Source organism: Bombus vosnesenskii, unplaced genomic scaffold (genome assembly GCF_011952255.1).
Source record: "Bombus vosnesenskii isolate JDL3184/JDL3185 unplaced genomic scaffold, Bvos_JDL3184-5_v1.1 scf7180000013266, whole genome shotgun sequence".
Lineage (NCBI taxonomy): Eukaryota > Metazoa > Arthropoda > Insecta > Hymenoptera > Apidae > Bombus > Bombus vosnesenskii.
The window spans coordinates 4,668,968-4,694,649 of NW_022882926.1; the positions used below are offsets into that span (position 1 = coordinate 4,668,968).

General features: G+C 41.9%; 1 protein-coding gene across 2 annotated transcripts in view; it reads right to left on the bottom strand.

Moving 5' to 3' along the window:
• LOC117243475 (neuroligin-4, X-linked) overlaps positions 1-25,682 on the bottom strand; it is a 261,837-nt gene that overhangs the window by 31,431 nt on the left and 204,724 nt on the right. For both annotated transcript variants that reach the window (XM_033510993.1, XM_033510994.1), the window contains exon 10: positions 14,850-14,977. In XM_033510993.1, coding sequence (XP_033366884.1) covers positions 14,850-14,977 — 128 coding nt within the window. The remainder of the gene's footprint in view (positions 1-14,849; positions 14,978-25,682) is intronic.

Consider the following 25,682-nt stretch of genomic DNA (forward strand, 5'->3'; position numbering starts at 1 on the left):
TTTGAACATTTTATAATAACACCTGTCGATACAAATAGACGAATATTCTGTAATTGTACTTACAGTGATTTGAATATAATTGACTATTATGATTTTATCACTCGTCCCTTTATTAAACAAACCAACATGTTTAATATCCACCTCAGCACCAATAACTTCAATTAATCTAGCCAATTCCATTACTTAAAAATAATGTTTAATATATCTTCCGTTTCACTATTAAGCGATTTCATCGAGACTCCCCATTTTACCGATCGTTTTGATCTGATTGATCATAAAAAAGGGAAATAGGAAGGCGTGGCAAGAGAAGTGGATTGATCGGGAAACAGCAATCGAGCCGAGATAATACGATGCCATCGCAATTTGGTGCCGGTGCTCTATTCACTTGTTTCTCGTCCTCTCACGCTGGTTGTCGTAATGTGCCCAGGTTCCCACGTGCATTAGTTTCATCCCTGTTAAGAGGATGTGTACGTACGAGAGGGTGGTCGAAGTCTAAGCTTGGAAAGGAACTGTTCTCAACTACTTGTGCACCGGAATTTGCCTCGTGAGTCCGTGTTTGTCGAGGAACCTCTAACACCCTTTCATCTTTGGTGGAAGTTCCTTGTTTTTAGGGGTTGAACATCGAAAACGAGGTCTACCGATACTTGTAACATCTTTGTAGCTTCACCGGTTTAAGGGACTCTCGATATATACCTGCAGTTTGGTACTTGCAGCAGTCCCTAAAATGAGAGGAAAACTTTTGCTTGAGGATGATGGAACACCTCTAGCATCGTCTGCTCGGAAAGAAATTCGTCGGATGAGATTATTAATATTTGATCAGCGAGAAAAGTTTGTTTTGAGTTTGATGCGGGCCTCTAGTTGAATTTCTGAAAGAATTTTCTTTGACGTTATCGTGGAGATCAGAGGGTTCGTCGATTTAAAACATCTCTAAAGATATTTATCAACGGGTCTCTTCATTAACGAGAAAACTTTATTGTTCAATTCAATTTCGTTCGCTTCATTTTTATTTTTCACTCTCCTTTTCACTGTTAAATGCACTCGAAATAGTAAAGGCTAGGGTACTTTGTTATCTCGGTAAGGACTCACGATGCATGACACCACATTATTACACCTGTACCTCCATCACGTGGGGAACAAACTGGATTTCAAGAAGAGCGGTTGGAGCAACGAATAGCGCTCATAATTTGCTAAATGGACTCCTGGTAACATTGATGCTTTACGAGCACGTGTTGTCTCCGGTCGACATCTTTTTAAGGCTGATGTACGATACTGATGCTTGCAGCGTCTCAGGACACGTCAAGCCATAAAATGTGCACACCATAAAAAAAAGGGAAAAATGTACCTGTCACGGTAATGGCGCAATCACATGTAAAAGGCGTTAAAGCTCACTTTTGGAAAAAAATGTGAAACGTGTTCTCTTCTTTTTAAAGTAACGCTGCGTTCTGCGTAATATGGTAACAAGATTTATGTTAAAGGCTGAAATGCAACTACTTTAAACGCTGCTGAAGTCCACCATGCTTGTGTCAAAATTGACAATGCTACACAGGTTAAGTTGACCTGATCCATCTCCTCTCCCTTTAGGAGAAGGAGCCGCTTTATAGTGACACCCACGTGTCACACACTCTCAGGAAATAATCGCATAGACCGTGTGTATGGGACACACGCGGCGCTCTCTAAACTCAATCGAAGCAAGTTAAATAAGCAAACCAATAGTACAAAGAATCCCCTCCTGAACTTTGATAGCGGCAAAAAGATACGGAGCAGACCGCTCCAATGGAAAACGTCGCAACTGCAAGAGAGGAAAGAAGAACCTTTAGATACAAAGATCCACCACTGCGTGAAGAGGAGATGAAGTCCATCCATCACCATATCTACCATACAAACTCTCCTCCCTCCTCTCTCCTTCCTTTGTGTCAAAAGTATAGGTCTGCTAGGTAAGCCTTACTGAAGAGTCTTACTAGTAGATCTCGGACAAAACACTTCTTCTTCTTCTTATTTATCAGCCCTACATCCTCCTGCTCTATTTCGTTGTTGTTTGTTATTTACGATTCGGCAGCTGTGAAACCACATATGGGCAAGATGATTTTACGCAGAAAGCAGCGGAGGGTTTTCGCGGCGGCTGTAATTGAAGATTGAGCCATTATCTTGGCAGCCCCCGTTCGAGGAAGGATTGATTGCGATGAGTTTTAATAATCGTTCATCCAGGTCTAAATAGCCGTCAATTGAGGCCGCAGGTGTGTTGTCGTCGAGCTCAAGTTACTTTTCATAGACAATGTTGAACCGTATCGAAATGTCGTCGACTAGTTTTCGATATGACATTCAGAGGTTGATGTGGAGATATGTCGTGGTACTGGTGCTTTTTTTCTCATTTAGATGTCGTGGAAGAAAAATCGGACGAAAAATGGGAAGAAAAATCGGGTGCCGGGATTTGAACCTGGGGGTCCTGAACGTTCGTAACCAACGACGTTAACCACTGCTCTACCATCATCCCGGTCATAGTTTGCTGTCGAGTGCAGCTACAAGGTGTTTGCTTTGCTGGCCGGACCGTTCGTATTCGTCGAGTAGTTTTGACACGGACTGGAATTGGTCCTTCAGATTGCTTTGCTCCCGAAGCAAGGAGGTGATTTCTTTTGTGTTTGCCATTGTTACAGTCGAAGATTTTATGGGCATGCTTCGCGACGAATGTACTTCGTTAACGAAGGTGACACTCGTGATGTGTGATCGATGATTCCCGATGCGGAGTTGTTCCGGCTGCAAGTTGTTGCTCGTGATCCTTTCCGAAGGTGACACTCGTGTTGTTGTGAGACTGAAGTTGATGGAATTCGTTATGCTGATGATTGTCCAGCTGCGGCGGGAGACTGTATGGTTGCGTTTCTCTACCAACGGGTTATACCTCTTCGAAGGTGACGGCCGCTGACGTCACTGACTTCGCTGTAGTGGAAAAGCTCCCGCTGCTGGTTGTAATGGATTTACGTGGCACTGTATGGTGGTGGATGTCACTGGTCACTTTTCACATGACACGTAATCCGGATCGAGGGATCAAAATGCTCAACCGTTCGTGGAGAGACGAAGGGCGCCAACCGGAGTCGTAAATTCCCGTTACGATTATATAATCGACACCACGAAGTGATCGATCCCCTGTTCCGTTCATATTTCGATAATAGAGGTGGTTGAATTGATTATAACACTGGATTAACAGGTTACAATATACACTTTGTTCCAACAACTTGTAGACACGATACTTACGCTTAGTGCGTATAGATATAAGTTAACTAGATGACTGATCTAAGGGTGGAAAACCAGTCAAGAGATGTTGACTGATCTGAGGATGATGAACCAATGACAAACTATTGCTGGGTGTTGGTCGCCCCACCACCGGTCGCTTGCAGGTAGAAATGACCGTTGAACATGGGAAAAAACCGACATTCTCATTTTCTACCTGACCATAAGGAACGTCTCGACTTGAATATATTTTATAACGATTAAGGACACTAACGGTCCTAAAGCTTAGTTTTATTAGAATTCCTTAGCATCATTGCGGTCCGATTAAATATATTTGCACAGGTCATGGCCGCCTCGACCGAGAGATGGATTCTGGGTTACATAAGGAGTCAACGGACGTAACAAAAGCAATGTTGATATTACAACCGAAGATAATAGCTTCAAATCTTCGACGACGCATATTTATTAATTATCCATTTTTGTCAACCCCGACACAATGCATATTATGCCATTGTTGTACACATTTTCGGTGGAAGCTTAGAGCGAGGATATTTCGGAGAATAAGAGAGGAGAAATTCTTGGCTTCGAATCGACGAGACAATGAGATTGTAAAGGGGCACGTAGTGGATAAACGATATTTCGACGCCGGAGGCGGTAGACGCGATCCCTTGAATATAAAACGTATAGATGAAATTATTATTTCACCTTGCACGACGTAGTCAACCCTCGAAGAATCGCAGTCTTACAATTTCTTCTTTATTGCGCTGATTACTCGTTAGCTTAATCTTTGCAGAACAAAGAACACCAACGCGAGAGTTTGCCACACGTTTCAGAAATTTCTTCGTTCCAGAGGAGAGAAAGGAAGCGAACAACGCGAAAGCTATTGGCCGGTAAAAGCAGTGGCATTGGAATTTACGTGTTACTCGTGAAACGTCAGCCTGAAGGTGGCCAAATACATCGTTGACGCGAGAGAACAACGCAGAAATAGGACGGGCCGTTTCGAGGAAGAGAGATCGGCCGCCTATACAACGGATGGAGACGTGGTTGGATAAAGCGTGTCAGAGCAAGGGAGAGAACACGTAGTAATTCACCAGAGCACGTATGCGTAGCCTAAGTGATACTACGTGACGATTTATGTTGGTGCATACGCGTGCGTGATGTTTGGCTAATATTCACAGTTACGGTTCGTCGTTGTACCCGAAATCGACGCGATAAAAGTGCGTAAATTTTGAAAGAAGAAAGGGAGCTACTCTCGAACGTTCTTTCTTTTCTGCTAGATTTATTTAAATATTCATGCGTTACGTAATGTTTGGATACGGAATAATTTATTATTTAAAATAAATACAACGATTTCTGTGCACTTATATGTATATAAACTTGCGATTTATTATTTTATCAATATCCATTGCAGCGATTCATGCGAATAGAGGCAGAAAATCAAACTTCGAGTCGGGCAGCGTGTTAATGTGAATTCATGCAACAGTTGACGAACGATTTGCATACAGTGTAGTCATAAGAATTTATTTATTTGATATACGCGCGAATTCACACCCGCTAAAGGGATAAATAAAAAATTGTTTTCGTAAACTGTAGTAGAAAAGTTGTTTAATTCTGGAAAATATCTATTGGAATTGAATATTTATGGTTTTATTCAGAATAATTGGTAACTCCAGTAGAAACGATTGGTGCACAAACTTTTATCGTGTGCCATGTCGGTATTTAATAATACGCCAATGATTTGTCCACGAATTAATTAAAGTGAATCGAATAGAAATCAGAGGGAATCGAGGCCACAGCCGAGACTGCGACGCGGCCCTTGAGCAACGACCCTTCTTTTTGGAACTTGTTTACTTATGCCTGGGATTAAAGGCAGCAAGTCGAGTTAGTATTGGTAACTGAGCAAGAGTGCGCTGCCAGAGACTATCGCAAACCTATAAAGCGCTAAACACCAACTCCTCTATCTCTCCCATCGAACTTTCGAAGCTTCGAGATTTTGCTTTTACCGAGATTAGTTGAACTACCAGCCGAAAAGCTACCATCGGCAAACTCGCTAATTTACTACGAACTATCAAAGATGACACGCATGAATTTTCTCGCCAGGGCACCACTTTCCTGCGTCAGAATCTTAAGAAATTTCAGACATATCGTGTAACTCGGAACAATCTTTCCGTTCATTGAATCTCTCATGCTGATAAAATTTAAAAATTGCTGATAAATCGCTTCTAACTCTGACGCGATTTACTAAACAGTTTTATGCGAAACGAATTGCATAATTTACGTTATATTATACCGCTATTACAATGTGGTAAGAGCTGTCATGTACAGTGCGAGAGTTCGCCATTTATCGAAATATACGAAACGACGTATGATCTATAGCTGCTTGCCGAGATGGTGCGATACACATGCGCGTCGCAAAGACATCGACAGTTGGAATTATGCTACGGAAGTATATAAACCTCTCTCTTCTTTTTCATCATGTGTGTCTTTTCTTTTATGAATCGTATGTGCCCTTTATGAACGAATACTACGAAAGATTATATATATCAAGAATCACAAAGCTAAAGCAACCTTTTATCAAGGCCTGCATTCCTGTAGTCAAATCAAATATTCTACTTGTACTCTACTATTATAATAACATAATAAATCCATATTAAGTATCAAGAGAAGCGTGCGAGGTTCGCGATGGGAAATGCAAATTCAATCGACGAACAATCTTTGCCTGTATGTTAGCTCGTCGGGAAAGTTCGTCGATTTGGTAGACGTTGTAAACCATGTGCCAACAGACGTGAAACTTACGCGTCCTGGCGACAACTTTCTTAGAGCGTCGTATCGTGCGATGCTGCGCGGTGCCGTACCGCGCTATGCGCTTGGACGACAATGTTTGTTACCTGAAAAAGTTTCAGCGCTCGTGAAGCTGGTATCGTCGTCGTTGTCCTGACCTGCCGGAATATATTCCTACGCTAGGATAAAGAGGAACGAAGCATGGTCTTACATGTATCTATATCAGTCTCCTCTCGGATCCGCGTAATGGATTCAACTACAAAGTGCGAGGAGGAAAGTTTGGCGAAACTTCTCTCCGGTCGATGTGAGAGGCCAACGAAACTTTCTACTGGTAATCAGCAAAATAAATCTGGAAAGCCGAGATGGAATGGAGGAATTAACGAATTTCCGCCTTACAGTACGTTGTCGAACAATTCTCGCAAAGTCCGTTTGTACGATGTTTATCGATTGTATCTTTGAGAATTCACGATTTTACGATTACTATTAATCGTAACTAGGTTTTCTATTATCTCAGAAGGAAATTATAACGCGTGATAAAGGTGTTTGCTTAACGACGTATCGATTGTTAATCACTTTCTTCTAAACTTCTCGTCCTCAACCTCATATAGATACATATCTTATATATCTTATAGCTCGTTAGCAGACAAATTTGTTCAATATGATTCAAAGTAAACGCCCGCAGTAAACTTAGTCGGTTGAGAGTTTAAATTAGTTTTTCACCGGCAAACACGCACAATAGTGTGTAACACAATCAAACTTTCGACAAATTTGTTTTCCGACGTCGCGATGACCCGCTTTAATTTATGAGATTAAACAGGTCGCTGTAGCGAGCCTCTCGAAAGTTCAATACCGAAGTTTCATCGAAATCACATTCTTGATACGCCCAATCGTGGTAGCTCGCCGCTCTTTCGTTGACAGTTTGTCGAACAAAATAATTATTTTCGTGAGATTCGAGCCATGCAGAATGTTGTTTGCAGCAAATTCGTCATAATTGACATGCATTTACATTCGACAAAATTTTGCCTCATTTAGCTATCGTACTCTCAACAAAGTTATATACATATTTTCCATTATTCGATGGTCCTTGCTGTTACAAATAATATGATAAAAGGTGTCAATAAATCTGGGTAACGTTTAGTTTCCTCCAAGCTAAATTACACTTTGATGGAAAGTTTCGACTGAATTTGCCACCACCTACGGAAGAGAGGGGAGGGCAGTTTCGAGAAATACGTTGAGCAGAGTTTGAGTGCAATTAAATTTTACTTTGATTCGTTCCTAGGCTACTCCCCGCTCGTTGTTCAATGAACGTTCAAGGAAATGAACTTGTACAATTTCCCTTATTTCCCCTGCATTATGACGCCGCGCCGGTGTTCGCACTAACACGAACGTTTATTCATAGCGAGAACTATTAATAATTTTCACAGCAGTGGCTGCACCCACTAAATTAATAACCGTATTTTAATTAAAACGCATGCCGCATTTCTGTAACGAAAACGCAATGTGCCTCGAGGCGAGGGGAACACATTTGTGGTGTTTTTATACTCTGAATCCTTTACGACGATGATAAACAAGGACTTCTGGCTACTAGTGTTCTTAACATTGAAAAAGTACCGACATTTTAATAATGAATTTATTACAACTGCGAATTAATTCACTTTCGATCGTCGATCGCAATGAAGCAAGAATTTTAATACTCAAAGCAATATATTCATTGTGATTATTTTGTAACTGCACTGTTTGTAGTTTTTTAGTTTTATGAAATTCTCAGTATTGTTTATTTTACAAGGAGAATCGAATCTTGGAAATCACGTAATTAACTTTCGCTGATACGCGAATAGACTTTATCGTCGAGCCCGCCGTTGTATTTTTCGCCGAGACTGAGGAATGTTTAATAAAAGCTCGAATATAAATCGACGGCGTCGAACGACGAGAAACTGTATCGTGGCTCGCGTTGGCCGTTATCGTTAATCAGAGTTCACGATACCACCCTTGATAACAAAAGCCGCAGGCATGATCGAGCAATTCGATAACGCTTTCGTTTATAATTCGCGTAGATGAGAATTGTTTCGCTGGTTACCGGTTTGAAAAAAAATTTCATCTTGTAATATAGCCGAGTATAGATCCGAATTTCATAAATTTCACGAATACACACGATAACATTGGAAGAGACCTAAAGGTTGGCGACAACATGTCGATTTTCAGCCTTGGCTCCTTGCCTTGAATGATCGGTCAGCCCATACATCTTATTCCCTAGCCATTCTTCAAAAATGGCGCTCCCAAGCGTTCGTGCCATAAATTCGAACTTCGGAGATAAAACCCGTGGTAGTAGCTTGTCATAAGTCGAAGATTATTGCTAGATGCGTCGAATGTTAAAAAAGATTATGAACGATCGGTTCTGGATTTTTATCGTGCTGTTGTATCATGAACGTGACCAAAAGTCTTTCAAATTTGCATCAACAACCTCTGATAGTGCGATCTGCTTAAAAGATTTTAATAAAGCTATAGCATATGTATACAGAGATATACACAAAGAGATTTTTTTACTGGAAAGACAGCAAAGCAGAATTCGTTACTTATTTAGTAGTTATGCGTGCACAACTTCCTTGGTCATGAACATAAAGAAATGTAAGCTGTCACAGTTTTTAATTAGATGTAAACGTTCAACCGGCAGAGTTGCAAATTTTAATAACACGTCGCAGCCGCTGCTCTTTTTCAGTTTTCACATTGCCACTGGGCAATAGCTGCGCCTCCGTTTCTGTCCGGAGAACACTTCATTTCCGAATCCGTGTTCGTTGAATTCGGGCTCGTAAATCCAACCGAACGAAAAGAAGACAGGGGAGTGAAGCGGTGAACGAACAAAAGCGTCTTACGAAATGCACGATTTTTCTCTTCTCCTACGATATATTCTCCACTCCGTAAACCCTTTCCTCTTCCCCCACTTTTCTTTCCAAAAAAAAAAGAAAATGGTTCAACCACACCAGATATTATCTCCTTAAATTGCGTTTTGTGCAAATGTACCGTGGCGCGATATAACTACGTAATTTTGGATTCATGACAAGCGATTATCGACTTCCGGTGAGTTCCACCGGTTCAGGAGGAACTCTCACTTCGTAAAAGCTCGACGAAGAGCCGGGGAAGTAGCGTTGCGGAAGATGGCTTGCAGTGAAGTTACGTTTAACGAACCTTCACCGCACCGTTTCACCGGCTTCCGCTATAACGCTGGGTCTTAAGCTCTTTTTCCGCCTTCCGGTGAGCCGTTAGCTGGCTTCACGGAAACCGGTTGTTTGCAAGACGATGCCTATGGATTGACTTCTCCGCGTCGTTTCTCATTCGATCGCTGCGCATCTACCTGGAAGAGTGTCGGTAGTTAAAAAGTATCGCGATCTCGGCCGATACTTTTGCGATGCGAGCAAACGTCGGTTTGCTGGACGTATTTATGGCAAGAATCGTAAAACGTAGACGCGCGTTTTTACGGTTACGATGGTACAACGGAAGCGAAGGAAACGACGAAATAACGACTAGTTTTGTCGTTGCGCATCTTTCCGAATTGCATGCGCAATTCATCTGAGGTTTGGCTGTAATAATCCTTAAAGTTCATGTCTTATGCCAGTACTTGGGGTAGCCGACGAAGTAATTAAAATTCCTAGAATTCAAGAACTCAAGAGAAATTTAGAACTTACATGCTAAATTTGTAAAATTCCGCGACGACGAGTCTCACGATTTCTCGGACTATAACAGTTTCGAATGGAGGAATTTTCAAGCTATAGCGCGATACAAACTTTCATAACGCGTACCAATTTTTACCAGTGTTATATTTTCACGCATATTCGCTGATTTTAAAATAATAAATAACAGATTATAAAACTTTACAGCCATAGATAGTTTTCACGCATTCAATCACAGAGTGTCAATCATTCGTGTATCACTATCGAAACGTGCCAAACGCGAATTCTCTTTCATTTCATATATCTATCATATTATTCAAGCGCACGTCGGGTTCATAGCATCGACGATAAGATGATTTATTCGAGCCCGATGTATAACATTCGCGAAAGGTGAACACGCTGATCGATTTGTAGCTGCTTCATCGTAGGTGAATTATTTTTCTCGATACTTTTGCAACCAGGCAGTGGAAATTTTAAATCCATTTTAAGCGCCTGAATGTTTCACGGGAAAATACCAAGGGGATGTTTACATATGCAACGTTGCTGCTAGTCCTTTGCTATTTCTTTCGTGAAATATCCTATAAACGTCTAATGCATATTCTATGCTGCCGTCTTTTTCCTCTACCTCTTTTAATCCTCCCCCATACTCAAGTAATTTCATCTTCAAATGGTTTGTTGATATACTTTCATACTCTTCGAAACTTTCCCCCATATGCTGAAGTGAAAATATGATTAGTTCTCATCAACTCTATTTCCCTGTCTGATATAACTTTGCTCCACAAGCTGCTATAATTCCCAAAATATTATTTATCGATATATGATCGAGAAAGGGTATTAGAGAATACGTTCCATGGAGAAAATCAGCAGAAGAAGAGCAGGAAGAGGGACACGGTCACAGTCAAAGCGATTCTATGCACAGTCGAACTATGCATATCGTGTTTGCTCACATTATCTATTTCAGTTTATATTCTTTCCACTTGCGCATAAATTTGTTTTAATTTCCAGTATTTTGCAACCAATATTTTAATATTACGCGTTACGTATCTGTATTTCAAATAGTTTACTTTTATCGTTAGAAAATAGAATTTTTAGTAAATTATTATGCGCTCTGCGCATCTCCGGGAATTATTTTCACTTTGGGCGAAGCTTGCTGTAAAGTAGATCCTTTAAACGGTAAGAAAGTTTCAACTTCGGATATCTTTGCCAGACCTCCATTTTCTATTTCTCTTTTTTCCTCCACTTCTGCATCTTCTTCGCAACTTACCATGAGAAGACGCTTCAAACGAGGAAGACTACAACAACAATGCGGCGGATTGTACAGATGCAGCAAATGTGTTAGCGTGTAGTTTGCAAACAGGCGAGTTTGGGCGGCGTTGCCTTGCAGCTGTGGCACACGACACCCCCATTACGCGATCGCGTGCACGACACCCCCGTTGAGAGACCGGTAACTGCGATTTCGAAACAACGTGTTTGTGTTCGGACACGGTTAGATGCATGCGGTCCCGAATGCGGAACGACATCGCCTGGCAAACTGTTCGAACGGCTAGAAGTGGTTTAGATCTTATCGTAGTCCGGAATCTTCGGAAAGTTTAGTTGCATCAAAGTACAATGGTCTATCGTATACTTTCGAGAAACGTTTTAAACATTTACAGATAGTAGAAGATAAACCGTAAATAGAATCTGTAGAAGAAGAACGAAAGAGTTACTTTAAAATGATTATACGTGCAAAGGTAAATTAATGTACCATTTTGGCGTTTCTCTCTTGGCACTTGCCTTTTGAAGTTATTTCTCTATTCATATTTGACCGAAGAAGACGTGTACGAAATCGCGAGTTCTTGGAATTTCGCATCGCCAATGCTTAAGGGAGTTTGCTTACGTGCGGTGGATGCAGAGGATGGAAAACGGGTGGGACGTGTACTACAAGTAAATTATAGCGACCGAATGTTGTTTTAGTCCTGCGGTTGATTCTAGGTGTGTGCGAGCGACGGGGCTACTGTTGGTACCTTAATCGATGGCGAAACGGGATATGTTTGTATCGAAGATAAGGGTTGGTCACGTGGAACGAAGATTTATACAGGTATCTGCTTTGTACAAAGTTGCTGGCTGGATTTAATTATCGATAGAAACGCTTTTAAAGTATCGATAAAAACGTAATCGACGATTTTCAAAAACGTTCTACATTTGAGGCGTTTTTAATCAAAATTTTACTCTGAGAAGGAAAGAGTACGATGACGTGTGGTACTTTGGCCAATTTCTCGGGGAGTTAATTAAGACCCGGGATTAAGAAAGCTTACTCTGCTTCGTTTGTATTTGTATTAATATAGCGAAAGAATATCGATTAATATATATTACACGTCAGATATACACATCAAGGAGCGTACCCATTAAAATTTCTCATTCGCATGAAAATTAATCGTGACATCAATTCCAAACGGAAGAATCTTTCTACCCTTCTTAAACTGCTGTAACTAAACAAGCTCATCCGACACAACGTTTCATGGTCCCTAAACAACGTCGTCATCCCCTTTATGGAACTAAATTAATTAGCTTGTGTCTGTAGGAAAACAAAGTTACCTACAGAGATGTGGTTTCTCTGGACCGAGAAGAGGGTTGTTTCCTCCCTGGTTGGCTGGTAACGAAGAGGCCAGTGACTTGAGATCCAAACCGAGCTCATTCGGCCAGATAAGAAAGACAAAGGAAAAAAATTAATGGTCCTCCCTTTCCGGTCCATTTTCACGGCCCATTTTTCACGGATCGCGCTCTACAAGGATCGTGGGAACAGCTACGGAATGTGGACTATTGCTTCACAGTGATTTTTCACTACTCCCTGAGAAATGGTAACTGCAACCGTGTCCCGCCGTGTCTCGCTGACTCCTACCTATGTCCCTGCCGCGCCCACCGATTCTTTAGCCGATACCGAGCAGCCAGTGAATCGTTCGGGAACTACCGCACCGGTGATCTGTTTCGCCGCTCGTGTCGCTGATCGAAAAGATTCTATTCTCTTTTTAGCGTGGTACACGAAGAATGGTCCCTCGGTTGATCTACTCGAGAAGTCGCTCTTTTTACACTGACGCTCGCCACCGCACCTTATACGTCAACTTTCTTAGAATTTCTCTTTTATTCCTTTTCGAGTATCGAAACTGTCTGCTCCTATTTGTTCGAAACTTGGTTTGTTAGAGACGTCTAAACTAATTAAAGTTTCTCGCCAATAATCTTCATTTTTCACGAATATATACGATATACCTCTCTATGTAAAATGACAAGGTTTACGAAAGATAGTTTCCAGTTAGTTTAAACCGCAGTCGAACGCCTAAAGTGGGTGGATATGATCAAAGATCTATGAACGATGCGTAGCCGGGTGATAATAAAGTTCGGGCTCATCGCACTCGTTGACGAGTCTCGAAATTTTGATAATATCGTTAATAGCGGGAGCCTGGTTAATTAGCGCCTAATGAATTTCAAATGACGGGGGTTAACGATAATAATAAATTATACGCGATAGGGTATCGAAGCCGATGGCCGGCGCTGCGGTTAAGCAACAGTCGGTACGATTACGCTGGTCCAACTATTGATCACTCATTAATGAAACGATCGTCTGATACGTTCGCCGAGTTTCTACCGCGCTCAAGTATCATACACCGCTGGCACACACTTGACAGCTCAATATTTCACCGTGGTCGTCCGGCCTCGATACAGTACCGAGGACGATTACATCAACCCGTTATTACTGGCAGGATATGCGAATCGGTCAGGACTAATATTAATCTCGACCTGAATAATGTACGGTTTAATCACATCTGACGACCACGATACTATTTTCGAAGGATCTTTTCAATTTTCTTTTCGGATCTCTTAGATCGTTCTCATTGTCAGTGACAAAATTCGCTCCGAGAACGAGGCAATCTTTCTCGATAAATCAAGCGAAACGTTCAATTTCTTTTGACTAATGTCTTCCACGTGTAAACAGAAAAATTCATGGCTATAAGAACTACCGTGCCCTTCTTCTTGCCTCTCGAATTCCCATCAATAGATTTGAAAGAGCGTATGAAGGCGTTCGTTGATGAGGAATACAATAAGAATCCAATACGACGAATATAGATACGTTTCTCTTTTTTTATCAACTCTATCATGTCACGTAGACGCGGAATTCCGTGAAAAGATGTTCCTGGAAACTGGGAAAACATGGAAAGCTAGGGAATTCGTTCACAGAAGGACGATCGTGGCTGAGCGAATCTTCATCCACTGAAAAAGGCTCTTCCTTTCCAACCTTGTACACGTGTTGTGGCAGTTTCATCCCTTTGATAACGAATTTTCGCTATTTCACCGGGTGAATGCATCGCTCTAATGATTTCATTAAACGAATGTTCGTGGTCAGTTATTTACAGAGAGAGTTTATTTCTCGTTTCAGCTACACCTGTCGGAATATCATTTTTGTTCCAATTCGCTACACATCCGCGTGCGTTCCTTTTGAACCGTGATGCTCGTTGTATCAAGCGAATCACTGCCATGAAACACTCCTAATTAGCTTAATTAGAGCTTTCACATTGCCTTGAAATGCTAATGGAATTATGCTGGCGTTCATCTTTACGTTACGAGGCAAAAAACGCGGCGCGTAGAGTAGGGGAAAAAAAGATAAAAACATCGATTGAGAAAGAGAGAGAGAGAGAGAGAGAGAGAGAGAGAGAGGAGAAAAGTGTAAACGGAGAGGGAATGGATGAAAGAGTGAAAGAGGAAAGAAACGGCGGGGAAAAAGGCCGCAAATTCTTTTCCAGGTCAAAGGGTTCCTTTCACGTCATCTGCCGTGTGCTCGAGAGCCGCTGAAAATAAAAACGATCTCGCGAAACGTCTTTTCCCTCTCGGCTCTTTCCAAGCTGGACAAGCGAGCCACGAACCCCGTTTCCACAGGGGGCACTTCATTTTTCCACTGCGATGGAAACATGCCTCTGGCGGCTATCCCCTTGATTTCACGTTAATTCGACTCGCACATGATTCATGAGCCACGTATTACTGATCTTCTAAATGAAATCATATAGCGAAAGTGCCGTAGAGCACTGTACGCCCGCCCGATGAAGCTACCCTCTAATTAGATGGTCAAACGAAAAATGCAAGCGTCGTAAAATTCGCGTAACAGGATCTTAGCGACTCGAGTGATTTGAGGACTTCAGGTGTTCAGTGACTTACCGATCTCCAAGTATTTCTGGTGCACTGGATCGTATTGATCCCACGTCAAGCTACGGAAACGGCTTTTCTCCCGGCTGGCGAGCAGAAGCGTATCGTTTCGACTGTGGTGATCGATCACGTTCGGGTTCCTGCAAGGAAAGCGTAAATCGTTGTTTAGATACGTACGTATGCACATGGAGACTTGTTCGAATAGCCCGATCGCAGTTCCACCGACTGCTGCTCAGTCGTATTTCACTCTGCTTTCTCTTCGTATTCGAAAGATATTCTCTACGTGTCCTATTACTATTCCTTACAATTCATTTACGTAAATTTCAAGTGATCTATTTGACAAATGGAATCTTACATAAATCCAGGATGTCTTCCAGCAGTAGAATGTTCAACCTTCAAAGTATCCGTTTTTTTAAATACAGCTGCGCTATTTTCAGGATATGCCCATTTATTCGGCAGAAGTGTCTTTGCTTTAAGTAATAATGATTCTATACAGCGTTTTGTTTCATTTTTATACGTTATCTTATAGAAACGGACAGAGATCAAAATGCAACGTTTATATCGACGGTATTATTTAGATAATTAACTGAAAGCAACGTGTTTCTGCCGATAGCAGTGAATAGATCGAATAATATACTCTCTATCGATGTCTCTTTATCATACTAGCAAAGACAGATCGAAGCTTCCTAAGCTGTATGGTTTGTCTCAAATAGCATGCTTGTCACGTTACGCGATGATGACCAAACTAATCGAAGCGCAGTCTCCGGTTGTCGATACTCGTTAACCTTTCCGGAAAATGAATGGCTTCGAAGGAGGCGCGTCCAATCCGCAGGCATCGACGAATTAACGCAACAAGTAGCGAATCGAAAGTGAATTAAGCCGCGAGCCGCGACGTGCGCTTTGTTCGCGCGTTTCCAGTCCGGCCACGGACAGGCTGGAAGAACACGGCCACGGAATTCAGAATGTGGTCGGCGATTCGCTTACCAGGATTCGGGACACGATCACGGCATAATTCACTATCGAGAACTTTGCTTGTCCGTGGTTCCGTGCATACAAGAGAGGGGTCGTTGTCCCATACTGCGACATCGGTTCAATTACGCGGTTACTTTATCCTGTTTTCTGCAGGTAATACGCAATCAAGCCGTTGTTTACAGGAACAGTACACGCGCTTCTTGCATCCTTTGACGACACTTGAATTTTTCATGGGAATCGAATCGAGATACCGAAGGTCGATTAGATTTTTTCCTTGGTATATGATTAGTGGTTTTTGAAATCAGAAACTATGAGAAGTCATGTTGAATTGCGCGATATTGTTAAAAATAGCCGTAGAAGTGTTGCGATAGGATACTGAAAATATAAAAAAGGATGTCGCAGGAATATTAAAATAAAAAATAATTACAAGATGATCGTAAAAAATGTCAGTTTGCAGGAGAGATTTTTATTCGGCAATGTCACACGGATGGCACTAAAGTGATTCGAAAGCTGAAAGCGACGTAGGTGCACGAAACAGATAGCTGCTGGTGTCTCGCGACCTTTTCTGCCTCTAGGGAGGCAGATCTCGGTGTCAACCGATGGAGAACAAACATGCTCTTTTTACGAGCGAGAAAACATGCGGCGAGAGCTTCAGTTTGCCAGCGAGAATTCGATTTTTTCCGACAAGACATATGAAAACCTCGCTTTAAGACAGCTTCCGAACACCGAAAACTCGGGGAAAAATGGTAAACATTGAAAACGCTGTGTGAAAAACGATCCACAAAATTCACAAAGCTCTCAAATCGTTGGAAACAATACGACCGATAGGGAAAGCTGACTGGTCCCATCAACGATGAAAAATCATCCCCTTTTTCGTCGAACGTAATTTTTCAAAGAAAACCGTGCGGTTATCCGGTAACGAATAGCAGCGCTAGAAAAAAAAAATTGGATCCCGCATCGAGGTGGTCGGACTTTTGGCGAAGCGGAATTTAATCGACGGAACCAATTGACCGAATTCTATGACGCGCTATGCCGCTTCAAAAAACCATCGATCCGAGTATTCCGCGGCGATAATGGGGAACTGTGGCTGCGTATTATTCGGCCGGACGATTCCGCGAGATTTATAGCTGGGCAGGGGATAAATGTTAAATTTCGTGACGCTTGATTTTGAAGCGGTTTGATGAATCGCTCTCCCAGGCGGCAAAATATTTTCCTGTTTGGCGTATAATCGCGGAAATTGGTCTCGTGGGTTCGCGTGCTAGCGGGAGAATCGCACACAGAATGATCAGGAACGTAAAATATATCGGTCAAGAACTCTGTCCGAGTTGCCTCGGATGTCTCTGGACGCCGCCGGATCAACCTCATCACTCGTAAAACATTTAGGAAAGATCCCAAAATATTAGGTAGTCCTTTGTTTGCAGACCTCATTTAGGATCACGGTGAATTTTAACGAATTTAAAGGAGAAAAAGTAAAGCTGGAGGTGTGTAAAGGTCCCTCTGAATCTGGCAGAGAAAGAATCTCCCATCCGCTTTAATTCTGTAATTAAAGAGGTAAATGGTAATTCTCGGACGCCCCAATTGTGCTACTTGCGTTTAAAGCACCAAGTCCCTGACCCGTTTTCAGCTGAAGTATCTTGAACAGAAGTTCCAACAGGCCAATGTATAGTCACGAATTCGGATTTAGTGGATCAAGTGCTTAAAGAGGCGCGTATCGTGCTGGGATCGAGAAGGAGGTGCAGGCGTCATCGTATTAATTTCTTCGACGGTACAATGCCTAGCAAAAAGGACCTTTCGATCACTAAGATCCTCGTCGAACATACTAATTAGAGCAAACTGTTTATAGGTGCAACAGGGAACTTGTTTGAAGTAGATTGAGGCAATAAGGTAGAGAGAATCTGTCTATGTTCAGACAATAGTCAGATGAAAATTTCAACAGTAGTGTTGTTGTTTTCTAGCCGCAGTTAAATTACCGTAAATTATCACGAAATGTGAATACAAAGCGCTACTTTACGCCTAAGCTCTTAGACGAATACAATGGAGACATCCTCGAGTTTCAGAAGCTGTTCGCGAATGCTCGAGTGAAATTGCGCTTATACTATATGTGTCCTTCCTTTCTGTTCACGACTTCGTAAGCATCCAGTGCAACAATCCGCGTGCAGTGTATCCGACACATAGAGACCGGCAAACGGATAACCGAATGAATAGATCACGTAATCGTGCGGGAGAGTAACGATTAAATGGAAATGCTGCACAATCCAAAAGCTGTGATCCAAATTCCGCGGTATGGTTGCATTTTCGCCAAAGAGATGTTCAACGTGATTTCCTGTTTCCCCCTTTCGTGATTTTACATGTCGGAGTTGATCGATTCCATTCATCAAGGATCGATACTACGCGATGCTAAGACCCTACATTTCAGTCTCTGCTTCAATGTATCGTGTCGAATCTCTGTGATCACTCCGATAGCGAATTCAGACAGGTAAGACAGTGTGCAGCTGTTCCTTATTAGACAAACGCAACGTAGCCAGCTTCAAAGGTAATGAAGCAAAGTGGGAGTGTCTCTACGGTAGAGTAAATGTAAGATAGTATCGGTATAACGTAGGATGGGTTAGTGTATCATTAGACAACGAGCATACCACACGCTACACGTACTATATAAGTACATTGTTCTTGTCGAAAGAAGAATGGCGCGAAAAAGAGTAACAGATTGAACCTAAGCTTAACAGTTACACGCGCGTTTCCACGTTTACCATTTATTACGGACTTTAGTCGAAAATATGTGTGACTTCGAAGTGCAAAAAGGTCCTTGAATTCTTTCGTCGACTGTTTTTCAACGTATTCTGTCGCAGCAGTGTAACAAACTGAATGAGAATTCGAGGTAAGCACGGCACATGGAAAGCCGTCCCCGTTTTCTTTTCCTCGTTTTCGTTCGCTGTTTAAAGCGCACTTTTATCCGTTTCAACCGAGCGGACGCTCGCCTCCTGACTACCGCCACAAACTTTTCGCACAGCCAGAACAAAAAAATGCTACTCCCCGAGACAAGAACTCTACCAGAAATGGCGGTTCAGTTATAACTTTGCGGTGAGTTAATGTAAACGTTAACGAAGTGCAGAACTTGCGATGAACAAAAAGTCGAAGTTCACGGATATACCGATAAGGGGAAATTTAAGATTTCAGCCTGAAGAATGGCAAGGTTGCGGCTTATGAAATAAAACCATGGATATCTATAAGTTTTTGTGTAAACATCGTTCTTTTCGCATGAAATAAATTAAGAAATTAGTAACTTCCCGATATGCTCAATTTTCATGCCGTTAATTATACTGTCTAGAAGATCTTTATTCTATTATTATTATTAATCTGAATATCATTGAATCGTTGCACAAAACGAAATCTGGCAAATTCGGTAGCCGATTTGGCGATGATCCAAAGGATTCGAAGCTGTGATGGCTTCAAGATTGGCCCGGCGGTGAGTGAATAGGCAGCCGTAGGAAAGTTGGCAAGCGATTCCAGTCAGCCGACACCTCTCCTCGAGACTTTTTTCGTGTTGATTGTAACTTCGTAGGTGTGTAGCTGTCAGCTTGTTCCTCGTAAGCTGATGGGATTCGGTTAGACGTGACAAGCTTGTTTCAGCGTTCGCACTTCTTCAGCTTCGCGATCAAATTCACACGAAGATCGGATACTAAATGTAGGATACACATCGGATATTAAATGTAGTTTGTTCTAATCTAGTACAGATGAGATTTGGTGATTTTACCAAGATGCTAGAGCACGATCCATGTAGAGATTTGTAAAAAAATTTTAATCGGCTCCTACTAGGAAAGCTAAAAATGACTTGTGATCGTTTGATCGTACATTGATCTATTTCATTTATCCTAAGTGCAAATTCCCTTTAGAATCCGTTTATTGTTTATGTGAGATAGAACGTATATAGTCTTCTTTAATTTTATATTATACAAAGTAATCTGTATCCAACGTCATTGTTTCAACGTTACTCATAATAATCAGCATTTATGATCATCGTTGTCGCACTATCGTAAAAGCGCTTTTCATTTCCTCTAGAAGCAAATCGTTGATTCGCCACCAGGTGAATGAGCAAGCAAATCCAAGCACATTTAATCACAGATAAATTTCATCGTATGAACCGCTCTCTATTATCCGCGAATTAATGACATCGAACGGACAAAGTTTCATTTCCCAAATGTACAGTACGGATCGCGACAGAATTTCAGGAAGCTTGTCTTTTCATCTAGCGGAAGTGTGAAATGCCGCGGCTACAGGACCATCTCGTCCAACGAGCGAATTATTTCGATTAAAATTGCTTCGCGATTGATCGCACACCATCGATTCCGGTAACGAACGATTTTCCACTGGTAATCCCAGTCCACTGTGCTGCGATTTCATTCAACGAGCCACTTCTTCTATTTCCTTTTTCAATCACTTCCGCTTTCCGCCAAGATAGAAACTATTTGTTATTCAATGGCGCGAAGGAGACAACGAATACGACTTGACAGTGGAAAAAATAGACCGATTGTCTGAAATTTTGTTGAAAGATCGCGGAGCAAGTAAAGCTGCGTGCACGAAGAAAAAATGTCGAAAGTCCGGCATTTCTGTCGCTGGAAAGCTATGCATTCTGTCGTAATTACAAGCACTAAATCAACGTTATAACTTGCTACGACGGTTTGCCTCCCCCTCAATTTCGCCTTCTCTTTCCCAGCGTGTCGTTAGCACATTCTTGGCCGCCGCACTGCAGAATTTCCTGCTGATACTGGCGAAAAAGCTTCATATTCGGGCTTAACACCCGCTTTACGATGCCACGAACATCGGATGGGGACAGTTCCATCCCTTCCTAGGCTAACCCGTTTCACGCATACATCTTGAAATTGTACCAGCCATTGCAAACGAAACATGCTGGAATATTCTCCTTTCGACCATTTTTCGATCTTCATTGTTCCATGGCGATCTCAGCGCTGTTAAAATTGCTGGTTTCACAGAGTTTGGGAACGACCGTTATCCTTCTCTATGACTCAGGTTACTTCATTAATTCTTTGGTTTCTAACTCTTCTAAGTTTTTCCCGTTTTCTTTTATTTTATGGTTCTCTTCCTTCTGCGTACAACTTGATTTTTGTACAGAAGAGAATCCCAGGCATATAATAGATGCTAATGATAATCTGTTCTAGAGATCTTCCAAGTTTAGAGTCAAAACTGTCGTGTCACAAAGAAACTCTGGCCAAAGTTTGCGCTGATCTAAGAAGGTCCACTTTTCTTTATTAATCTCGCAAGGGAATTGAAGACACTTTCAACGTTTTTAGTATATGGAATCCACGTTAATTAGACCTTCGCCAGATTAATGAAAACGCTAGAGTTTGACACGGAAAAGAAGACTGTGAGCCCTCCAGGTGGCTTTAACAACCCACCTTCATTTCTTTCTTCGTTTGCCGGGCTCACAATAATTATGGTAGTCGTACGATCGCGTTCCCAACTCTCTTCCCCATTGCCTGTGTTTCAACCTCGCTACGAAGGGTTGCTTCGTGGTCGTTGGAAGATAGGTGGTGGCGGGTCGAGTTTTAGTCCGGGAGAATATTAAAGTTTGCTCATTAACCGCTGATGCATTGCCCCCGTCCACCCTCACGGACAGCGACACGCTGCTCTAAGAAAGAGGGTCGACCCTTTTCTCGCGGCAACGCCGCCGCTTTACAAAACGAATGTTGGCCGACGTGTGTCGGCAATTTAATTAAACAGATATTGATTCTGCGTCGGAGACCTGAATGAATATTTCCGTTACAAAAATAGTTTTAATAAATTGCCCGATAGGCGGTTGGAATTTAGTACATGAAAGCAGCGGAGATATATTTGTCTTATTTTCTATCGAAGGTTATTCCTAAAAAAAGAAAAGAATTGCTCTACAGATAAAATTACAGGAAACATCGCAATCGAACAGTTTCCGACACCGAGGAAATTAATTCAACAGCGAACGCGTAATACGAAATCAGTCGAGGAAACGCTAATGATTCCCAGGTGAAAAGGTAAAGGGCGGAATTCCAGAACGGACTGGTGTCGCTAATGCGGTCGTCACATCGTCAGTTTCATAACGCGAAACGTGGTCACAAAATCTGCTCGGTTTCCGTTTACGAAATGCGTTTAGAGAACGATAACGCAACAGCGGGCGGTACGAAGCTCAATTACGCGCTACCTGGATCTGTGTGTACCGTAAATTGCTATCAACGGTTTTGTGTACGCGGTAAAATTGTTTCGACCAGCTCTACATCGTTCCGAAGAAAATGTCCCATAAAATTTGCATGTTTTTCTATAGTAGGATTCCGGAAACTCTGTTTAATTTAAAAGGTAACGCATCGTGGTACTTATAGTATTTTATAGCCTGTTAATGTTACAGCAATGATCGCACTTGCGCGCTTGCTAGGGTTAATAATGGAATTCACGCGTCGCTGAACAACCGGACCCGCTGATTTATTATTGAATTAACCCATTCATTTGCGCGCCATCGATGCGGAATTCCCAGCTACTGTTGTACGGGTGCGCGTGAAATTTCAAACTTTGCAGAAGCGTTTAGCAATCTTGCGACATCTACGAACAGAAAAACGTCGCTGATAGTAATCGAACGACGCGCTCAATGGACATCGAAATAATATCGTGCCCATTAACCATGGAGCTTTTGCAGTTCTAAATCGTACACTCACAAGCCGATAGAACGCGGAATTAATCGAATTCCCGTTGCTATTGAACGTCACTGAAACGATACGCGTAAAATTGCTCGTTAAACTTAGAGAATGATATTCGGACATGGGTTATCGTGATTGAGTTAATTAAATTTCCATAAAACTTCCAATTTTTCTGTTTTTTAAGTACCGATTACATTTCATTTCGTATATATTCGCCAAGGTTTTCACAATATCGGATGGTTGCAAGGGTTTTGCGATATCCGTAGCAATCAGTGACTGTTACGATTCTTAACGGAAAGCCTTGTTAACTAGGTACACAGCGTAATTACCCCTTTGTCACGCGCATGTAAACCTTGAAGGGGTAGCTATTGGCTAGTCATCGTTAAATGTTTCGCTTCGCGTAATTAGTAACATTTAGATTCGAGCAAAGTTGCCGATAGCACGGCACGGTAAAACTTTGTTGTCTCTTATTGGAGCGTTATTTGCAATTTAAACGACACAGCTAATGGACGTGGAGCACGTAATAAGTCGCATGTTACGATCGAGCCATCTGGCGTGTGTCGTGCCATCGGTGCCGAATTCGTTGCACGAAATCACGTGCTCGTTCTCACAATGTTCGGTCAATTGTCAATTAACTTACGATATAATGGCATTTAATGTTGGCGATAGATCGAATTCGGAATTATACGACTGCGAAAGAAAGTACTTAAAAGATCGCTCTATCCATTTTCTCAATATATCTGTTATATGTTTCTTATCCAAACGATCTCTGTACTTCTAGGAATATTTTAAAAAATTCTTTTCGATTTTTGACATTTTACATCATTGGTAGCAAATTCATGACATATTGCCCGTCCTGCAAGGAATTTCTTTATCCACCGGAATTATCGAGATCTCGTCGTTCCCTTCCTTTTTCTACGAGACGATCTCAGCTTCTCTTCGTCGCTCGCGCGGTAACCTCGTAGCATCTATTGATTCGCTTTCTCTGTACCGCCCTGTGCCACCCCTCGATCCATCCATCCATTATGCATACCGCAAGAGAGGAAGACCCATCTAACCGCCGACTTACCTGTTGCAAGCTACGGTAGAGAGGGGTTTGCGGAATTCCCAAAGAACATTTGGTGCTCCGTGTAAAGGACTCAGGCACAAAGCTGCGAAGAAATTATGCTTTCCGATGCTCGCGATTGAAGATTTAACCGAATAGTTTATGCAATCTGACTGAACTTTTAAGTCCGTTAAATTGGCTCTATTTGAATATTTCGTAGCAAGACACGAGTAAATCATTACGTGTAATAGCACTTTTCATATATTCTTCGATTCTATGCTTCATCGTCCACTTTTTTCCATCCTGTATTTTTTACGTGATTACTAACACAGCATTGCATGAAGCAACAATTCCGTGGCTCCAGACTGTAACCCTATATTCTTTCTTAAGTTTGTATGCTTATTTCCTTTTCTCGATGAAGTTCCTTCCTCTTGTTAAAATCTCTGCACTTTTCCGCCACTTTTTTCGTCACGTTTCGTCTCTTCTTCACACTCCTCTGCTAGTATCTGTTTTGCTCTAGCTAGTTTTACTTTACGATGCTGCTTCCGGAGAGTCAAGAAAATGATATAAACTGATGCTGCAAACTTTTCCGGAAACTGGTATCACCGCTGAGTATTCCACGCTTCCAAGTTTCGCCAATAATCTCCTCTCTAGTCGCGACTCTTTGCTAGGTTGAGGTAGTATCAGTACTTACAGTATATCTTATAAAAATCTTGTAAACCAGATTTTTCGGGTTTACGACCGAGGAAAGGCAAGAGAAGAATTTTGCAACTGCTATTTAGCAACTATTACTTCTGTAATGTACTTTCTCGTATTTTTCACAAATTGCCTCGCAACAAAGTCTGAACTCGTCAATTTCTACCATATTGCCTTCTAAATCATCAAACTGCGATAATTTCGTGGCAATTTGCTTTTCGTCTCGGTGAGAATCGCGCATGACCAGCTGGCACGGCATTAACGACCGGCCAGCGGCGAGTCCATGGTAAATAGACGTATAGGATACGGTGCCTGTAAACAATAATTTAGCATAATCGCGCGGACTAAACGTTACGGCGGCCCAATAACCGCGAACGTGGCAATCGCAAACAGTGTCGCGGCACTGGCGTACTTTACTCTCGTAATCCGCTGGCAAACACAGTATAATACAGACATACGTGACAACGACCCCTCGAAACTGTCCTTAATGCCCTTCGCCCTGCGCTTCCGAGAACAGCGTAGGGTAAGACCTGTATTAAAGCTTTCGATCTTCCTGACCTTCGAAGAATGGAGATTATTCTTCTGGTTTTACGGTGCAATTACGTGTAAAATCGATTGTAATAGAATCCGTGGGGGGTTGATTTTTCGAAGGCGAAATTGGTAGGTCTTGACGAGGGCGGTTTCCGTGGTAATAAAAGAAAATTATGCTTTTACTCCGACACATGGTTTCTGTTGGCTTTCTTCCGTCGCTTGGTTTTCTTTCTCCCTTTCTCCTATTCTTCTTTTCTTTCTCCTCCGTCTGCCTTTCCTCTTACGACTTCACTTTCTTCGATCCCTCCTTTTCTTTCTTCTCTTCCTCTTTCTCCTGTATATCCAATCCAGAGTAACAACTACATGAACATCTAGTAGACATATTGCAACTATTCTTCGTTGACAAGCTTCGTTGACGACGTGCCCGCTCGAAAATATTTATAACAGAGTATCTGCAGAGTATTATACCTGAATATTTCTTCATTCTTAGTACTTATTATCGAGCAACGTATTCTTCTCGTTTCATTGAACAATTACTGTTAGTCAACACGCAAAGTAATCGTCGTTAATGTATCAGCTGTGTTTAAACATCGTAAATCCAGTGATAGGTGTTAGAATCAATGTCGTTGTCCATTAAAGCTGGACCATGCAATAAATAACGCGGAGGAGCGCACTTAAAACTTTGCAATCGCATTAGCACGTTACGGGACAAGGTTAATTTCATCGGTCATCCCTCCCCTCAACCCATTCCCACCCCATCCCTGCCGTGAGCAATTATAGCCCCTTTGATATCTCCAGATAATAGCTTATTATACGGTAACGTTGTTCGGCCGCGTACACGGGCTCACAAATTTCAAATACCTACGATATCGATTTCGTATTTATTATCGCTCTACTGGTAACGTAGTTTATCATAATTTACGGCAA